This window comes from Marmota marmota, unplaced genomic scaffold (assembly GCF_001458135.2).
Source record: "Marmota marmota marmota unplaced genomic scaffold, marMar, whole genome shotgun sequence".
NCBI lineage: Eukaryota > Metazoa > Chordata > Mammalia > Rodentia > Sciuridae > Marmota > Marmota marmota.
The window spans coordinates 33963539-33984953 of record NW_026000016.1 but is presented as its reverse complement, the minus strand read 5'-3'; the positions used below and the strand labels follow the sequence as shown (position 1 = coordinate 33984953).

The 21415-nt window shown below is 35.3% G+C and overlaps 1 protein-coding gene and 1 pseudogene across 6 annotated transcripts in view; both read left to right on the top strand.

The window, feature by feature from the left end:
- Rps6kc1 (ribosomal protein S6 kinase C1) overlaps nucleotides 1-21415 on the top strand; it is a 200008-nt gene that overhangs the window by 144733 nt on the left and 33860 nt on the right. For all 6 annotated transcript variants that reach the window (XM_015483653.2, XM_048809399.1, XM_015483652.2 and 3 more), the window contains 2 exons: nucleotides 11700-11747; nucleotides 12923-13055. In XM_015483653.2, the coding sequence (XP_015339139.1) occupies nucleotides 11700-11747; nucleotides 12923-13055 (181 nt within the window). The remainder of the gene's footprint in view (nucleotides 1-11699; nucleotides 11748-12922; nucleotides 13056-21415) is intronic.
- Nucleotides 13062-20584, top strand: LOC125618485 (annotated as a pseudogene).

The following is a 21415-nucleotide window of genomic DNA, read 5'->3' as shown; positions in this document are numbered from 1 at the left end:
CAGCTGACCCCTGGAGCAGCTTGTGGGCACATGTGTGACCTTGGGAACATGTGTGCCTTTGTAACTCTACAGAGTGGATTGGCTCCCTTTGGTGGAATGTGGGGGAGGGAGACTAGTGGTGCCTTTGAGTGGCTCTCAGTAGTAGTCTTCCTACATTCCTGAGATGAATTTCTTCCATAGGCTCACTATGCAAGGGGAGATGGGAATTTATGGCCTTATGACATCAAATGGAGAGTATTGTGGCCTTTTACAGAAGTCTTTCTCTCTCTTGTCCCCTTCTGTATCTGCTGATCTCTAGCTAACCACCTACTCTACCATAAGGGTGCAAGGTCCCAGTATCCCCTTCAAGGGCACTCTCCCAAAGACCTAACTTCCTTCCAGTAGGCCCCACCTACTAAAAGTTCTACCAAGTAGCACCCTGGGCTGGAGAATAGGTCTTCAACACATGGGTGGGGAACAGTCAAGATCCAAACTATAACATCTGTTTTTATAACAAACACCTGAATCTCAGCTAGTCACACAGCAGTCACAGGTGGCTAACTGATCATACCATATTCAAATAAGACAAATGCTGAGTTGTTTCTGTACCTTACTTCCTTTTTCTGGCATACGTGTTGCCTAACAATGTTGCTGGGTGGAGTTCTCTGAACCTGTTCTGGTTCTGAGGGCTAACTAATTGGTGAAGCATTCCTTCTGCAGTTAAATTCCGGTAAATTTAATTTGTCTAAAATTTTGACAGTCCTTAGTTTATGTTAGGGTTCATTCTTTGTGTTGTCCAAATTCTTTATGTTTGGATAAATGTATAATGAATTGTGTTCACCAATACATTATCATTCAGAGTATTTTCACTATCCTAAAAATCTCTGTACTCTGCCAATTTAATCCCTCTGCTCCTCCTCCTACAATATCTGGTAACTGCTGATCTTTATATTCTCTCAACCATAGTTTTGCTTTCTTCAGAATGTCGTATAGTAATCTTACAGATAAACTTTTCAGATTGGCTTTCTTCACTTACTAATAGTATTTAAGGTTTCTCTATGTCTTTTCATAGCTTGATAGCCCATTTCTTTCTTGTGCTTCATGGTATCCTATTGTTTAAATGTACCACAGTTAATTAATCTTTTTATCTACTAAAAGTCATCTTGGTTGCTTCCAGGTTTGGGTGTTGATAATAAAGCTGCTGTAGAATTTATAGAATATGTAGAATTTTGTGTGGACTTGTTTTCAGTTCCTTTGAGTAGACACCAGGAAACATAATTGCTGGATCATATATGATGCGAGTGTGTTTAGTTTTGTGATAAACCACCAAACTGTCTCCCACTAGCAATGAATGAGAGTTCCTGTAGCTCTATATGCTCATTAATATTTGCTGTTGTCTATGTTCTGGACTTTAGCCATTCTGATCAATGTGTAGTGGTATCTTATTGTTTTAATTATAACTTCCCTGGTGACATAATGTTGAACATCTTTTCATGCACTTATTTGCCACCTGTTTATCTTCTTTGGTGAAGTATCTATTAGTCTTTGACACAATTTAAAAAGGAAATTTAAAAAATTGTTTCTCCTCTTCTTCTTCCTCTCCCCATCCACTACTTTTTTTTTAAGTTTTGGAGATTGAACCCACAGTCTCATGTGCACTAGACAAGTATTCTATCCTGAGCCATATTCCCAGTCCTAAAGAAAAATAAAAATTGACATATAATAATTTAAAATATTTATAGGTTACAATGTGATATTTAAATATAAGTATACAATGTCTGATCCGATCAGGGTAATTATTGTAACCAATATCTTTAACACTGATCATTACTTTGTTTGATAATATTCAAAATACTCCCTACTGGCTATTTTGAAATATATAATAATTTGTTGAAAATGGTATTGACCCTATTGTGCTATAGAATTTTGGGAAACTTTTCCACCTGTATGATGTGAGTTGCAAGTATATCTACTCTTGTTGTAGTCTCCTATATAAAGGTCCCCTTTACCTTTATGGAATATTCTACCTTTCCTCTTTTCAAAAAAATTTTTAATTTTATAATATGTTTTGTCTCATACAACTTTTTGTTTAAAAATGTTTTGCATACCATAATTTTGCCACCCCAGCTTTCTTTTGCTGACTTTTGTATGTAACATTCTTATGTCCTTTTGCTTTTAGTCTACTTGTGTCCATAGATTTAGAGTTGCCTGTAGATTATATACAGTTGTATTTTGTTAGATTTATTTCTGTTAATCAAGCTTTTTGTTTTGATTGGTGTTTTGTAATAAGCTTTTATAATCAATTAAATTTCTACAAATCCATTTTAACTGTTGGGCAGGTTGTGGTTTTGATGTTGTATCCAAAAAGTCTTTACCATGCAAGTTTTCTCCCATCTGCCATCTTCTAGGAATTTAATAGTTTCATGTTTTACATTTAGATCTCTCATCCATTTTGGGTTAAATTTGTTAAGGGTGTAAGGTTTGAATGTAGATTCACCTTTTTACATGTAGAATTTTGGTTATTCCAGCATTTGTTGAAGACTGCCATTAATCCATCATTTTGCCTTTGCTTCTTTGTCAAAGATCAGTTGGGTGTATTTATATGGGTCTCTTTCTGGTCTCTTCATCCTGTTGTATTAATCCATTCCATCTGTTTATCTTTTCTTTGAGTGCATGTGTGTATACGTGTATGTGATGCTGGAATGAAACCAGAGCCTTGTGTATGTTAGGCAAGTGCTTAACTACTGAGCTGTGTCCCCAGAGCCCCCCAAATTGTTTATTTTCTAGCCAATATCACAATGTCTTGCTTATTATAATTTTGTAGTAGGTCATGGAGTTGGGTAATGTTAGTGCTCCATTTTATTCTTCTTCTTTAAATTGTGTTGGCTACTCTGTCCCTTTGAATCTCTGTATAAACTTTTGAATCAGTTTGTTGATATTTATAGTTAAAGCATTTAAAAATTTCTATCTTTTCTGATCCTAATATTAGTCTGTCAAAGAAGAGCTTTGCAAACCATATTTTATTGCTCTTCAAAGGATTGAAACAATGTAGGAATGATTAGCCTTTGAATTTTGAGTAAACTATATTTATGAATCTGTTTTAGCAGTACCAAAATGTTTGTTTTTCTTTTTCTAATATTATGACTCCTAATATATTTGTAACATTTCTTGGAAGATAAGTTATTCAGGTAGCATTTGTTAAATTTTTAGCCATTATCACAATGCCAGACTGTGATCCTTAAAAAAAGATCATCATGATTATTATTCAAGTTACTAAGTATTCACAGGTATAAATTGAGTTCACATGGAGCATCACTCATAATACAAATATTATGTTAGATTATAGAAACTATACATAGTTACATTCAGCAGGTTATGGTTGTATTAAGTTTAAGTAGAGGGTAAGACAAATGGCTTTATTATGACAGTTCTGATAGCACATGAATGTTTTAATAATGCTGTAGATTTAAACTATAACGAATTCCCTCGATTAAGATTAGAATGAACACAAACCAAATGTGTCTGTTGCCATTTTAAAACCAGGAATTAAAAGTTGTTTTTTGTATAATTTTCCAAAAAAAAAAAAGATTTTATACATTGATTTTCTTCATATTTTAAAAGATTAAGTACAAGAAAATTAGTGAATTTCTTTTATGTTGAATTTATTTCAGTATTATTATCACTGAATAAATCTAGGTTTTTGAGATTCTCTGTTTTTATAAGCCACCATAGTATTTTGTTTTCAAATAGGTATTGTGTTAAAAATGTCACCATAAGTAGATGACATTTTTTGAGTAGCCAGGCATCAGGTTTTTAAATTGTTATTTTGTGGGTTTTGTTAAACTTGTCTCAGAGTGTATTTTCCTTGGGTAATGTTTGAATTGTTGGGCAGGGGGGTCTAATAGTAGCAAGAAAAACAAGCATTTCAAAACAAAGTACCCTATTTTTGTGACTGCATAAACAATGTATGCCTTTATTATTACTTATAGACGAATAAACACCTTAAAATTTTATATTTCATTTTATTCAGCTTTTGCTTATTTAAAAAAATTATATACTTTTAAATATAGTTTCTTTTTTGTAAAGAAAAATCATTACATAATGACTTAAGTATATCCCATTAGATAGTAGTATTTCTCTTGTGTTTTTGTTCAACTTGGAGTCCCCCATGACCTTGGGTGCTTTTTCTGTGGGGTGACTGATGGTTCCTGATGCTCTGCATTTTCTGGTAGCTTGCCTGTTGCCTGCCTCTGGGTTCATCATTCCCCTTATGCTGACTTAGGCAGTATTTCCTCAGTCTCTTATCTTGGGGCTTTGATGCATATGTTCTGAAGGTGGCCACAGTGACTTTGGGTAGCAGCAGATGGTAAACCTTCAGGCTGCCACCGGCTATACTGGTGGTAAGTTGGAAAGTTAACGTTTGATGAAGAATCAGTAGTGCATATGAAAGAGCTTTGACTGCTGAAATATCTTTTAATTAAAAAATTAGCATACTAAAACCTTTGCAAATGTCTGGGCATTTAAAGAAAATTAAACTTAGTTGTTTTCTTATAGATAAAGTAGTTATTTACCAGCTTGGTTTTATGTTACTTGCTCTTCCTAACTTGGTTCTTTTTCCTCTGTCTCTACCCATCTTTGGCAATAGTTGAGACAGCTAAGGAAAGTAGATAAACTGCAATAGGGGATGTTTTTAGGAGTCACAGTTGTTTGGATAAACATTTAAAGTATACTTTAAATTGTGGTATTTTGGATTTTATTTACTAAAAGGAAATGTAGATTTTTGAGGATTACCTCCATACAGTACTTGTAAATGTGGTCTGTTGTCTTCTACATTTGGAGATATATCTGGATTAGATAGAAGCCTAAAGAACTCATCCTGCCTCAAAGAGATATTCCACTTTGTTCTAAATTAGTTAGTGAGTCTTGACTTTGCCATCCACAATCCCTTTTTTGTAGTGTTTGTTCACTTCATGATAATGTGCTGTGTTGGATGTTCTGGCACAAATAAAATGCTGGGAAGGCTCCAAAGGACCTTTTGTTGTTTTTGTTGTTGTTGTTCCCCTTAAATCTTAGAGGTACACTTTATGCTTTTCACTACTGAAAATAGATACTTGGGGACAGTAGGTTGAACCATCCTTTAGAGTTATAAGTGTCCATGTCAGATTTTACCCTTCAAACTTTACTTCGCACCAATGAAACTTTTGTGAAACCAAGAACAGATTGGTTTCATGGCATAACACAAGAGAAGTGTCTCTACACAGTCTGTTCATGCTGATGCTCTTGACGCCGCAACTTGTGATGGACGAAAGCTGTGGGCGCAGCATCTTTTGCTTTTAGAGTTATTGGGCAGTGATACAGGGAATATCACTAGCGTTCTGACGCCAAAGACAGAAAGAACATTAGAGCTCAGTGGGGGGAGAATTATTAGTATTAAGGTCACCTAATACCCTTCCTTGTTTTCTGGTAGTTGAATTTTTATAAGAGATGCCTTATGACAATAAGGTGTAGAATTAACAATTAACAGTAGAGACACATTTTGACTATCGTAAGGATATCAAATGAGATGGATTTCTAGCAGAAAATAGGAATAATGTTTGATTATCATTGTGTGGTATTAGGGGATAGAAGCAAAGTTTTAGTGCTCTAGGTTTGTTGTTCAAAAGCATTCCTATAGAAGGACATCTTTACCAGCTATTCTATTGTTGCCACCTTGAGATTAGTTAAAAACTCATCTAATCCTAATTGAGTGTAGACCATTTTTAAAAGAGAGTACAGTAAATACAATCTTTTTCATCTGAATTTAAGTTGAGAAAAAACTGTTATTTGCAAAATTAGGCTTGTGAATTTTCTATGGCTTATTTATTGTGTCAATCCCATCTTTTGGGGGATGCTTATTTCTATGTGAATAAATAAGCAGTTAACTTTCACAGTGGAAGTTTCATTCATATTAACCCAGCAAACATGAATTGTACTGTGATACTGTAGCTAAGGGACAGGCTACGTTTGTCCATTACTACCGTCCATGTAGGCTTAAATATTCTTTTAGATTTTATTACTTGTTTTGCAATCCTGTGAACTGCTACCAAAATAGAGACCAATGTTCATTCCCTCAAATTACCTAGGTAATCTTTCTTTTCAAAGAAATTGGAGATGAGAGTTATTTTCAGAGACTTCCAGACTTCCAATGTCAACAGTAAAATATCTAAAAAGATTCATAATCTTTTAGATATATAACACATAATCCCCACTGTAGGCAACCTTCCATATTTCTTCACCACAGTCTTTAAATAGTAGCGTATCTTTTTTCTTTTCTCCAAATATATTTTTCATTACATGCTTAAAAATTTGGTGCTTCTGGTGTACTTTCTGTCCCTCTGTCTTGTCTTTGCAAAGGTGGTGTTTAGTTAAATATGAGGCCTTCCTTATGGTAGAAATGAGAAAACTCAGACCTATAATCAGTTGGAACTTTTCCTACTACATTTTGAGAGAAGAATGAACAACTTTCATTGTTCTGGTGGAATGGAAGAACAGATGAGGCTAGTTCTTAAGGGATAAGTTGCTGTCCCCCCCACCCCCACCCTGTTAGGAGCAGTCATTCCCTATGTTGGTATGGGTAAAGATGGAGTAATCTCTTCTGTTAGACCATATGCTAATACAGTGCTGATAAGTAAGTGTGAAAAATGAAAGGGAGAAATACATTAATTGTATTCTTTCAATAAGGTATGCTATCCAAGGTAATTATTTCATGACAGTTTTAGCTATAGTACTTGTTTTATCATGAAATAAAAGATGGTTTTAGGAGCCTTTTATTAGAAAGACAATTGTATCAAATTAGTACAAATTAGATTTTTGTCTTTATAAAGGTGAACAAATCCATGAGCAGTTTTTAAATTGATGTGTTCTAGTCCACAAATGAACAAATTCTGTTTGAGGGTTAAAGAAGCTATTATTTTGTCCTTTATGCTGACAGCTTCATTACAGATTGGCCTACTGTTGGCATTAAAAAAAATGTTTGGCTCCTTATGATCTTTGTGCATGCAACTATAATATTAATGCAGCGCCATAGCTCTGTTCATTAAGAAATGGCTCTAAATGAGGTTGAAGCGTGTAAATTTGGAAAGATACAGATGTTAAATGCAGTCGTTTCTCTCTGTATACAGCCGTTTCTCTTTGTGTACAGCCGTATGGCTAATAATTTCTAAGTGGCTAAAGCTCTTGTTAGCAAGAGTGCTGGTGTGTTAAGAATGGCTCTGTAAATAACTTTAAGAACTGAAGCTGAAGGTGCTTCTTTTAAAGACTATTGTTAACTAAACATTATTGCCAAACAGATGGAAAGCATTCACTAGCCTGATGTTTTTAGGTCTAATTATATTATCACCAGCCCTGTACGGCTCAGTTGAAGAGGTGTATCCAGAGGCCAATTTATAATCATTTAGCCAACACCTGTTTGGGAGAAATTGACAGTCAAAGGGCACATTTTAAAAAAATCACATATGTTCTTGTGTTTATTGCCTCAATGTGAACGTTGTCTAGTTGCAAACAAACTTGGTAGGAAAAGAAAGTAAATGTAAACAACATAGCACTTCCCAGCCATGCTTATCCATCTTAATTTGGCCTTTTTATCTGATGCGCTTCATGCTTCATAGCTAAGTGAGACCAGCAAAGGAATATCACTCCTGATTTATGCAGGTATATTCTGTTCACTCCATGAGGCGTATGGTAGGAAAAAGAAGCTCTTTTATTTGATTGTGTGGCTTCCATACCTTTTACCTAGTAAGATGTTTTCTATTCATGTAGATGTGCCTTATTCAAACTTGACTGGCTTTCCTGCGAGTGACTTGAAAGGGCCACAACTTGGTGTAAAAAGGAACACTAAATGTCTTCATAGACATAGCTGTTTATTGAGCCTTCTGTTGTAAAGAGGTTCACAGTGCCTCCATTTGCACTCATGGTATGTTCTTTTAATGTTCAGGTTTTATGGAAGCATTTCTATGCTTTGGTGGTTCAGATTTTTGGTGACTATAGCTCAAAGGGCAATTGAGGACAGAATAGGTCTGTGGAATCTGAAAACAATCAAAGTCTAAACCTTTGTTTGAACTGATGTCCCCACCACAGTTTCATTTTAGTGTTTTTCCTTCTTCTGACTTACTTCTACTGAAAGATTTACATGTGTCAACCCCATTTTCTTTCCATCAGGGCAGTGTGGCCTCTGTCTTTCGCAGTTTACTCCATTTCTCACTGCCTTGGACCGTGGTCATTTTTCAGTCCTTGTTCTTCAAGTTGTCTCTCAGTTGCTGGGATAATTACTCTCACATTAAGTGTTCTCTTTCTATGGCATCTGAACCACTCTTTTTTCCTAGTTTTCTTTGTACTTTTCTCATTAAACTTTTGGTTGTTGTGTTATCTACCCACAATATTCCAACTGTGTCTAACTTTCAAAATTCAGACATAAATACGACAATATATTGTTTACATATGTTATAACTTAGTAGTTAAAGAGGAAGAACTCTGGAGTCAACTGCCTAGATTTAAATTTTGCCTCTACGACTTCTTATCTTTGTGCACAAGGTAGATTAACAGTTTTGTCGTTGTTTCCTCATCCACAAAATTGATTAATAAAAACCTGTTTGGAGCTGGGCATGGTGGCCCATGCCTGTAATCCCAGCAGCTTGGGAGGCTGAGGCAGGAGAATCACAAGTTCAAAGCCAGCCTCAACAACAGCAAGATATTAAGCAACTCAGTGAGACCCTGTCTCTAAATAAAATATAAAATACGGGTGGGGATGTGGCTCAGGGGTTGAGTGCCCCTGAGTTCAATCCTTGGTACCACCACCACCCCCAACAAATAAAAAAAAAAACCTGTTTGGTTATGCAATTAAATTTCTTAAAACCCAGAACTTTGGTAGTATAAGGGAGGCATTCTAGTAGGGTCCATTCTCATGTGTTTATCTTTTATCTTTATGGAGAGTGCTTAAATATAAATGTATAGTCCTTATTAATAATGGAATATAAGTCCTGACTTATTTTCTAATTATTTTCTGAACCCCACTCCCATTTTTTTCTTGTATTTTCCATACTTTTAGACCAGAATTCACTAATTACAAGTTTATTGAACATTTACAGTATGTTCTGTAATAGAAGAAATAGTTTCTTCTCTACTGCTATTAGCACAAATTTGGCAGCCTAAAGCCATGCAATTTATTATCTCAGGGTTCTGTAGATCACTGATGTGATACAGGTACCAACAGTGTTGTATTTCTTACTGGACTCTCTGGAGAAGAATCTGCTTCCAAGCTCATTTAAGTTAGTTGAATTCTGCTCTTCACAGTTGTAGGACTGAACTCTGTTTCCTTGGTGGCTGGCAGCTGATAGTTGCTCTTTGCTCCTAGAAGTTGCCTGTGGATTCCTTCTCAGGCTCTCTGCAAGCTCCTTGCTTCCTCCCTTTGGTTCTGACCTGTGGTCTCCAAAGCCAGCAACCACACTTCCCTCTTAGCCTCCGATCTCTGTTTCTTCTGCCACATCACTTCTGTGGTTTCCATTTCTTCTGGCAGGAGACAGTTCTCTGTTTTTAAAAGTTCGAGTGATTTGATGAAATCCACTAAGATATAATCCAGGGCAATCTCTGTATTTTAAGGCCTGCCTCTTCATTACATCTTGAAAATTGTTTTTGCCATAACATAACCTATTCACAGATTTTGGAGTTTAGGGCATGAACATCTTAGAGGTCATTATTCGGCCTATGACAATCCCATAAAGAGCTTGAAGTTGGGTTGGGAGAAAAACAGGTGAACAAATAAAACCAAATTGCAGGGTTAGGGATGCTGTAGTAGAAGTCAGTACTGTATAAAATGGGAGAACAAAGGAAGAAAGTCATCAGTGTTATTGAGAGAGAGAGAGTGATATTTGAGCTGAATATGGAAAGATGAGTGCTTGTTTGATAAGTGGCTGTGGGAACATTTCCCAGAGAAATAGCAACAATAGTGATAGCAATAATAACCATTGGCTGTACTTTTGTAAGACTATCTCCCTGAAATCCTCATAAATGGTAAATACTATTGTTAGCTACCATCACAGGCTCTACCTGTGAAGCTATAATGTCTTTAGTATGTAGAATGGGAATGTAAAATTATCTCATTGGGTTGTTGAAAGGATTAACATAGAACATAGTAAATAATTAAAATATTGTAAGTAAAGAGACAGAGGCTAGTTATGAGTGGTACTTTTGAAGTAGAATTGGTCACTGGTTCTGAAGGTAGGAGACATGGGAATTCACAGTGACTTAGAGAAGTCTTGGATTTGGGAGTTTTCATGGAGGGTGCCGTTATGGGGGAAGAACAGTAACTTTGTTTTATTTTTGGTGAGGGCAGGGTTTGGGGAAAAGGAAGGGATATAGTCATCAGGTACTTGTGTTAATATTCTATTGCAACTAAATGGAAATTGAAATGGTATAGGTCAGATACTCATAAGAGAGGTCAAAGATGAAGTTGTCACTTTCTTCAAGTTCATCACGTCTGAAATGGGATTTTCCATCTTTTCAAACTGGTTTCCTGTCTTAACTTCCCTCTTTTTTCTCACCATTCTTTTATTTTCCCCTGCTTAACTTTTTCTTTCATCTTTGATTTCTCTCCCTCCTCTTTCAGTTGGGATTAGTAAATGTTTGACAGCCAGCTCTTTTGAAAGGGAAAAAAGACCCCATTTACAGCATTTGCTGACTTTGGTGGTGTAAATACTCCTCCCCTGGCCATTTCCAGGATTGGGCTGTTTTGTGCTACAGTGGCAGATTGGGAAAGCAGCAACAGAGACCACATGTGCCTGTAAAGCCTAAAATACCTGGCTCTTTGCAGAAAAAGTTTGCCAACCATTGCCATAGTATGTAGAAATAATAATAATAAAAATTAACATGGCGGGATAATTTCTTTCTTCATTCCTCTAGTCATCAAGATGGAAGTGGGTGACAGTTCAAGGTGGCACTGTGTGAGATCATGAAGGATCTTGAAATCATTTTATGGAGTTAGACTTTTTGTCTCAGTAAGACAAGAGGAGCGACATGATCTAAGTTATGTCTTAAACAGGAACCCTTTGCTGCCATTTGGAGAATAGATCACAGGGCAGCAAAGATAGAAGCAGGAGGCCAGTGTTACTAGCGAGAAAGGAGTTGATATTTGCTTGGATCAGATAAAGCTAGACGTAGTGAGGGGAGTTTGAATTCTGGATTTACTTTAAGGATAGAGCTGACAGAATTTGCTGATGGTAAAAAGGATTTGAGGATGGGTCCAGAGTAGAGAAGCAGTACCAAACAGATACCTGAGGTGGTGGCCAGGCCCGGGTTATCAAGATCCCATTATACCAAGTTGCTGCATGAGAAGTTTGGGAAAGAAAGCTGAGATTTGAACAATTTCTTTCTTTTTAAGTTTTTTTTTTTTTTAATGTTTCTTTCTCACCATTTGTGTTCCATGAGGAAAAACTCTTTGTCTAAAATATTTCCTTTACTTTTAAGAAATTCATTAAAAAATACATTTAGGACACATAGAGATGTTTCTAAAATATGGTATTTTTGGAAAGGAAATCATAATAGCATCTCTATTGGATAAGACTATTTATATCCTGTGATTTGGGGATTTAAAAGCAAGCTATTCTGAAATTAATAAATTCTTAGTTTCCAGAAGTAGAGTTAATGTTTTATGGTGTTATGATTAAATTATTACTCATATTTTTATATAGGTTTTACTTGTAATGGACACAAGGACAGAACAGACATTCATTTTAAAAGTAAGTAGAATTTGAATTTTCAAATTTACTTTCACATTGTGCTTTTGAAAGACAAGATTTAATTTTTGTGTGTATGGATGTCTTAATGTTTTTGATCTGTATTTATTTTCCTGTCCTTTCATCAAGTTGATAAATGTCCTGTAGCATAGATTTAAAAAAAGTTTTATGTTCTGAAATAGGGAGGAAATAAATTAGATCAATTGAAGAATAATCTTTGTGTTGTTTAAATGTGTAGTGTGTAGTTTAAATACATCTCTAATAAATTTTGTGTAATTTGTGAATATTATACACAGTCTCATTTTTAATTATGACTTCTTCAGAACTGAAATTTTGTTCCAGTTATTTGGGAAAGTGTTATCTACATCCCTGGCTCTCATTTTGATCTAACTCAATTTATAACTAAACGAATAAGATGATAAAATTCCTCAATTTCATAATTGTTTTTGGAATTAATTGTGATGATATATATTGAAACTATTTTAATTTAAGCATTTCCATAGCATCCAGAAGGTGCTTTGATTAGTTTTATATTTCCTTTCCTGATACTTCTTTTTTGCTGATAAGGCATGGCAGTAGGTCACATTGACACATACTGAAACACATTGCTTTTTATGAATATACTTTATCATTGACATTTCCTCAGTCTTTGAAACCAGAGTCTGATACTAGAACACACACACACACACACACTCACACTCACACTCACACACACACTTGTTCTCTTGGAGGTATTATAATAATCTTTGTACTATTTTGGAATAGAATTTTCAAGTTGTTGGTTTAATCTAGTAGGAATATCTTTTGTGTCCCAGGAATTTGAATTGATCTCACAACGTCTCCTGTTTTAAAGATGTACATAAGTAAAATCAAACTTAAAAGGTCATATAGAGAAATAACTGTGTGTCATCCTGATGACTTAGTCTGAGAGCATCTCTAATAAAAACACTGACCCACGTAATTGATTTTAATGGCAGCTTTGTGGCATCTTCCGTTCTCTGGATTCACGCCAGATGCCATCAGCACAGCCTCCAGGGACTGAGGGGCATAGAGCAGCAGATGAGTGGTTTCTCTGAAGCCCGGAGTAACTCGGATAGATTAGTTTGGTTGATAAACACAGAGCACAGCAGGCTCCAAAGGCAACTGAGGGTACAACTGACCTTTTTGTTCTCTGTCAGGGTCTAAGGAAAAGCAGTGAATACAGCAGGAACAGAAAGACCATCATCCCCCGCTGTGTGCCCAACATGGTGTGTCTGCACAAGTACATCATCTCTGAGGAGTCCGTATTTCTTGTGCTGCAGCATGCAGAAGGTTGGTTTGCAGTTAGATTGTTTATGTAGTGAAGAACATCACCTGTTTAGCTTTCTAGTTTCCACAACATCTTTCTTAAGTGAAACACATACAAGAAGCTGTTTGCTCATTCCTCTGCTCTGCCTTCCCACTTAGAGATGGGAAGGAAAACGAAAACTTGGGTGCACAGCAGATTTCTTTTGAACTATATACAGTACCATTCATTCTTAGGCATACTTTCTTTCCTAGTTTCTCATAGAATTTATCTAATATAATTAGAACTTTAATGTGAATGCACGTTAAGAGAGCTAGACATTATTTTAGGGATTTTATTTGGTTCTCTTTTCTCTGCTAAAAAGATACATTTATGTTAGACGACTAAAATGAAAAGCATCCCCTGAAGAATTAATTAATTACCTCCTTTTTATAGAAGGCCAGGGTGTTTGCTTAACATTTGACATTACCTTGTTATTCTGATCTGAGTTTTTATTAATACAGCCATTGGCATCACATATGTGTACAAAGCAGAAGCATGGGGCTCTGCCTTCAAACTGTTTATGAAATTTTAGCTATTAGTGGAGGGAACAGGTGGCAAAAAATATTATGTTTTGATTTGGTTTTGCCTGTGAACACCTGAATTTAAATAGTCTTTTACTAAGAATGACTTAATACAGCATATAAATATAAATGCATTTCATATAAATGATCTTTTGGTGTTTTTAAGAGATATTTTTAAAAACAGTAAAAAATTAATTATTTTTTATATTTCATAGAGACATTATTATTTGTATATTACTGAGAATAAAGAACTATTGTGCTTTACTAATTGGCATAACATCCAAATTTAATAATTTTCTGAGGAAAAGGAGTCATTGCGTCTGGAATGAGGTCTCTTATGATAACTAATGCAAGATTTTTGATGGGGGCAATAAACTATTAATATTGTTTATTATGAAGTACAGCACAAGATAACTACAGCTGGAGGGAAGACCTCCATATGCAGTATTTAATAGGAAATTCAGAAGGGGCTCCATGGTCTCACAGGTATTAAGAGAGTTAATTGCGTGTGTGAATTGGATAACTAATTCACCTTTGTTCAGACATTATAGACAGCTTTTATCTGAGGATACCAGTGCATTACAGACATTATTGAATTAGAGGTCATGTCATCTGATAGCGAAATACAGCCACCTCTGGTGTGGAACAAAATAACTTGCGTAGTAATAATCCATAATAATTTAGAACAAGGTCAGTAGGATGAATGTAATTATAGTCAATATTCTATTACCCAGTGTGGATTATTCATGTTGGAGATTATCTGTGGTACATTTTCAATCCTAGCTTACCTCTGTTATTTGTAACTGTATCTTCCTCTTCTTCTTCTTCTTCTTCTTCCTTCTCCAAATCATATGTTAGTTTTTCTTCTGCCATCTTCTACCTTCCCTTATACCTCTTAGAGCTAAAACTGATTTTACTTTATAATTTTATAATGTCTTAAAGTCATAGACATAGGACCTTCAAGTTTTCTGCTGTTATAAATAATCTTTACTAAGTCTCTTTCTCCTTACTGTTGACCATACCTGACTTTGGATGGGCATATGATTATACAATGTGGCTTGAATTATTTAAACTTGGAAGCAGCATATGTTTTGATTGTTTCTTTTAGGTATCTATTGTTTAATCTTAAGAAGGGTTTAGAATACAAAAAATAGTAAATTGTGGTGCAACTAGGAATTCTCAATTCATTTGCTACTCAACCAATTCATTGAGCATGTACTGTGTAGTTGGCTCTTTTTAGGTGAAAAAGATAGGAAAAGAACCTGCCCTTGTTAATCTTAAATTCTTGTTGTGGAGGACAAGCAGAAAAACAAAAAGCAGTAGATTAATGGCATGAATCTGATCTTTAACACAGGGAGATCTAACCGAGAACAACTGAGGTTTCTTTCTATTAAGTAATCAAGGAGATTCTCTAAGAAGGTGACATTTAAGAGGAGTTCTGAATGGCAAGAGAAACCATCCTTTGAATATTAGGTCTAGGTACAGGGACCAGTGTAAAAGCAAACTCAGGATGTTTGATAACCAAGAAAGGAGGCCATTTGATTCGAATCAGTAGGTGAGCACAGCACTGGTACAGGAGGGCACTGGAGAATGCGGCAGGAGCTTATGGAGCAGGGTAAGGACTTCGTTTTTTCTTCAAGTGCATTTGGAACCACTAGACATGTTGAGCAGTGGTGAGATCTGGTTTGCATTTTAAAAAGGCCACTCTGGTTGTTGTTTGGGGAAAGAGTCTTAGAAAGCCAAGAATTGAGATGTGACAAGGTTAATGTAGGAGTGTGGGTGAAAGAGGCTGAGGGCATGGCCTGCCGGCTTGCCAGTGGTGATGTCCTAAGGGTAGCGTCAGAGGGAGCTGTTATGGATTTGGGAGTAGGGAGAGAAGAGTCTATAGTAATTTCTCAGATTTGGCTTGAGCAAGGGAGTGAACTGGATGATGTCTCAGTGGTTATTTTCTGTGGTATTTTGTGTGAAGATGATAAAAAAAGTCACTCTCATATGTATAAATAGTTATTACTGAAAAAGTTAATCTTGAACAGTTTTCTCCATGTTACCAATGCTTGAATATTTATGATTTGTAGCTTTAACCTCCTACTACTTACAGAACTGTCTATAATTTATTTGAGTCTCTTGGATTCATTTTCTTTTCTGTTTTTAATTCATTCAGTTGGAAATGTATTGAGTGCTTACTGGAGCCCAGGTGAAGTTCTAGTGCGACAATGACTAAAACAAAGACTCTGCCTGTATGGAGTTTCCATTGTGTAGAGGTGGAACAGACAGACAACAAGTATGTAAATGAATGTGTGTCAGCTGGAGATAAATACTAAGGAGAAAATCAAGAAAAGGAGGGAAGGGACTTGTCAGAGCGGTGCTGTTTTATATAGGGTGGTCACTTGATTGAGAAAGGCACATTTGACCTGAGACCTGAAGGAAGTGAGGAGGAGCAATGTGAATATGTGAGGGAAAATGTCTTGGCAAGAGAGAAAAGAGTGCATAAGCTCAGAAGAGTGTGCTTGGTGTGTAAGAAGTAGCAGGACGAGTGTGGCTAGAGAGAATGGGAAGAGATGGGACTGAGTTTAGAGGAGCGAGTAATAGGACAGGCAGATTCTGTATGGTCTCATAGGCCACTTTAAGAACTTGACTGTTACTCTGAATGAGATAGGAAGTCATTGGGGGATACTGAGCAAAGAGGAGTGACAATGTAGAAATCATTCTGACTGTTTTGTGGAAAACAGAAGATAGGAGGGCAAAGGCAAAATCAGAGAGAACAACTTGGAGGTTGTTACAGCAATTCAAATGAAAATCACGGCAGATTTGACAGGTTTTTGTATTAGTTCATTTTCTGTTATTATAACAAAATATCCTGGGCTGAGTATTATATAAATAAGTGAGGTTTATTTACCTTGTAGTTCTGGAGGTTCAAGGCCATGGTGTGAGAATCTGTTTGGTTCTGGTAAGGTCCTCATGGTGCATGGTATTACAGTAGTAGGAGTGTGTATGAAAACAAGAGATAATGTGGTGAGACAGGAATCCAGAGAGGGACTTTGGTTTTAGTGACTTCAGGACCTCCCACTAGGTTCTACTCTTCAAGGTCTTACTACTTATTAACATTGCCACACTGGGGACCACACTTCCAACACCTGAACCTTTGGGAGGCATACTTATAACCATATTCATAGTTAGTAGTGGTGATGGTGGGATTGTTACTGGAGTCTGACTATATTTGAAGGTAGAACTGGCATGATTCTGCCTTACATAACTCTTAAGGTTTTTTGCTCAAATAATTGAAAGATTGGACTTTCCATTTACTAAGCTATGGAAGGAATAGATTTAGAAGGAAAAAATGCAAGATTCAGTTCTGTAGATTATTATTATTCAGGTGGTATTGAGAAGGAAGTGGGATATAACAGACAAGATTTTGGGGGAAAGGTTTAAAATGTTTATTCTTTCAAATTAACCTCTTAACTCTATTTGAAGAAGAAAGGTATGTAAGTTCCTAAAATCAGGATTATATAATATTCCTCACATATCCTTACAGCAGAATGCTTGGTGTGTAGGTGATGCTCTGTGTAACCATAGAGTATTGAGCCTGTTGGAAAAAAGATGAAAGGCCAGGCTGAAAAACAAAGATTGTAAAAGCCCTGGAGTGTTGACATACCAAATAGTAGTGGGAAAGAATTTCTCTGCAAGGGACCAAAGTGGTAAGATGATTCTCCTTTTTTAGCTAGGTTTTTAAAAAAATGTATAAAACTAATCTATAAGCAAATAAATTAAAACTATATAGAAGCATATAAAAGTAAAAATTACCTATTCCCCAGAAATAGACACTATTGACAGTTTATTATGCATCTTCCAAAAATTTTCTATGTATAAACATATACTCCTCACTTACCTGATTTTTAAAAATACAGATGATTATATTGTGTCTTTATCTTGCTTTCCCCCAACCCCATCTTTGCAGTGTACCTTGGACCCTTTCCCTGTGAGTTCAAGTAGGTTTATATTAAGAAAGCCAGGGTTGTGTAGTGTTTAAAAAGGATTTCAGCACCAGGCTATATGAACACAAATGTTGATTTGTTATTACTAGTTGTGCAACCTTGGACCCTAACCTTTCTGTGTCTCAATTTCTTCATTCGCAAAACAGGAACAATAATAGTTGGCTACCATTTTATAGGGTTGATGTGAAAGTTAAATGGTTGATAAACGCAAAATACGTAGACTTGTACTCAGTACTTGGTAAACATCTTGTATTTGCAAATATTGCTGTGATATTTTTGAGTAGATATAAAATGATTGTGCAGATTTACCATAATTTATCTATGTCCTTATTAATTATTTTTTAAAAACTGTTCCCAGTACTTGTACATGTATATCTTTGTGCAATCTTATTTTGTCTGTTCTTAAAAATTATTTGTAGGACAGATGTTCTGAAATGGAATTTCTGAGTCAAAAGATGATTTTTATCATTGCTATAACAATATTTGATCATCCATATTAACTTTAAGTCCTAATTCTGGTCAAGCAGATTAATACATTTATTGCGCAATCTTGTAGAAAGATAATAAATTAAAATGTGATGAGAGGCAAGGAAATAATTTTAGTTAAACCTTATGAATTACTACCTTTATAGCTTAAGATGCTTCAGTAATTGCAACTTTGTTTCAAAAGGGCCTAGAAAAATGCCTTTGGAGGCCTGCTGGCAACAGGACTTTAAAAGGCATATATGTCTGGAAGGCTGTGGTGCAAAGCCATTTTTGCTGGCTATAAGCAGGGTCTTCGGAACCAAAGGGAGCACACAGCTCTTCTAAAAATTGAAGGTGTTTATGCCAGAGATGAAACCAAGTTCTACTTGGGCAAAAGATGTGCTTATGTGTACAAAGCAAAAAACAACACAGTGACTCCTGGTGGCAGACCAAACAAAATAGGAGTAATCTGGGGAAAGGTAACTTGTGCCACAGAAATAGTGGCATGGTTCAGATCACATTCTGAAGCAACCTTCCTGCTAAGGCCATTGGATACAGAATCCGTCTGATACTGTATCCCCCAAAGATTTAAACTAATGGAAAATAAATAAGATGAATTTGTGCTCTTGTTAAAAAAAAAAAAAAAGAAAAATATCATTTACATATTCTTAAAGTGTTAAAATTATTAATATTTTAACTGTTTTCTATTTATATTTTGTGATTTAGCAATAACATGGTTTTTAAAAGTTGTTTAGTGTAATAATAATAATAATAATAATAATAATAATAGTGATATTTGTATAAGTTTTTATATTGGGCCTGATCTCAACTCTGCAGAAAGTGAAAACCCAAGCAGATTTTGTGGGTGAGAAACTTTAGTTAGAATCATGTTTTCTTGTAGGTGATGTGATTTTATATTTTTCATAATTGAAAAAAGGATGTGATTTGATCAAAATGTTGTTTCTGTAGCTCAATATTAAGCATTAGGAACAATAAATTTAAGTGAGCACCCATCAGAGAGTGGGAAAGAACTAAAACAGTTTTGTCCCTTTAAAAATAACAGTTTTTATAATTGTTGTTAAAGTGCTTGTTTAGTCTGGAAACAGATTCCATAAAGAAAACACTGACAATCATATTTAAAATTTTATCTAATAATGAGAACAATGGAAATTAAATAGGATACCATACTTGATTTATCAAATGGATAAACTTTCTAAATTTTTTTTTTTTTTTAATCTGTGGATCAAACCCAGAGCCTCATGCATACCAGGCAGATGCTCTACGAGTGAGCCAAATTCTCAACCCAAACTTGCTACTATCTGATATGGGCAAGTTTGGCCATCAGGATGGCGCTGTGCACATTACTTACCAGAAGGTAGAGCGATTTTGCAACACGTACCAAAAACATTAACATGCTTCTTGATTCAGTATTTTCATTTCTGGGATTCTGTCCTGATGAAATAATCAAAGAATGCAAGTATTTGTATGTAATAATATTTATTATTGTAATTCTTATAGTAAAAAAAAACTGAAAACAACTTAAATGTACAACAGAAGAACATTTAACTGTATCACAACATCTGTTGCATGGATATGCTATATAGCCATTCAAGCTCATTTTCTCATGAAAATTAGGAAATGTTTATGATGTTATTTATGACTAAAAAATGTGAAAGTAAGTATAGTAATGACTTAATAGTGTTTATCATTAGGTGGTGGGATTACAGATAATTTAAATTTTTGTCTTTTCTATTTTCCTATTCTTTTCTGTATTTTTTGAAAAGTTTTGTAGTAAAGCTCTCTATTAGTTTTAAACTAGGAAGAAAATGTGGTGTCTTCTAAAATGACATTATTAGTACTTGTACACCTTTTTCTTTGAAAGGATTTTTAAAAATTGTGAAGATACCACTTGTTATTACTCAGTTTAATAAATATTTATTTATTAACTCACTAGTGCTAGGTAGAATCCTCTGCATTTATTAAGATCTGGTAAAGGAAATAATAAAAGCATAAAGGTAACATTAATATGAAGTACAATGTTGTAAATGTCATATGAGGGACCAGATGATGTAGAGGATTCAGAGAAGATATGAATTATTTCCTGTAAAGGGATACAAAGAAATTGGTAAAAAGAACAGATTCTGAAGCACTTTCAAGAATGGGTAGGATTTTGACAAGCAGATATTACAAGGAAACTAGTAGGAAAAAATTTTAAGTGGTAAGTATAGAATGAGAAAAAGCCCAGCCTGGGTTTATGTGGGGATGTCCAATTCAAGTGAATTCTGTAATGAATAGGGGAAGAGGACCCAATTATGAATTGGTATTGTATTACCCAGGGGTTCAAATGCCTGGGTATGGTTCAATATGTAGAGGGATTTGAGTTCTTAAATGGAGAAATGGCATGATAAGATCTGGGCTAAAATGGAAGTTTAACTAGACAACAATTAGTATGATAGAGTGATATAGTAGGGACTTTATAGTCTAGTTGTGGCTATAGCATTATACCCAGAAGCACAGAATAACCAAAGGAATGAAAAGAAGGAGATGCCTGGGAGAAACACTGTACGTAGAACTCATAGGACTTGGAGACGTGTCAAATGTAGGAGGAGCAAAGAAAAGAAAATAATTCAAGTTTGGTCTGGAACTTTTATGCTACAATGATTCGGAAAACAGAAAGATGTGATTTGGGGGACAAAAATAAAGAATTTAAGTACATTGAATTTTAGATTCATTGGCCTAAGAGTGAAGGAAACTTCCTAGAACTTTATCAGGTTGTGTTTCTTGCTGATACCGAAACTTCTACGTGGTGATGGCACATCTCATGCTGTGTTATTGACTGACTGAACAAGTATTGGCTGAGTGCCCTCCATGTCCTGCATACTGTATAGACAGTAGGCATAGAAAGGTGAAAAAGACTTGATCTTTCCCTCAAAGGAATCATCATCTTGGAGAATCAAAAATCACAGTGTCATTTTATTTGGATTGCATAAGGATCTCAGCTTCAGGGGTAGGCATTATTGTTTGGGTGCCACAGTATAGGTAAGTGTGCTCAAAAGAATGTGGTTATTGTTGTCAAAAGACTTCAGACTGGAATTGATGCATAGCTCCTTTGTGAGTGTGAGTTTGAAAACCATATGGAAACATTGAATACACTCCAAAAAGGACAGAAAGCTTCAGCTAAGAAAAAATGAGACAGAAAAGTTACATCACTGTTATTAAAATAAGGAAGACTGTTAACTGGATCATTGGTAGAAAGAGATGCATGATGATCCTAGGATTGATATTATGACACTTACCCTTTACTGATCATTTATTCTGTGGTAGGCACAGTACTTTGGGTATTTATGGAATTTCTAGAAATGAAAT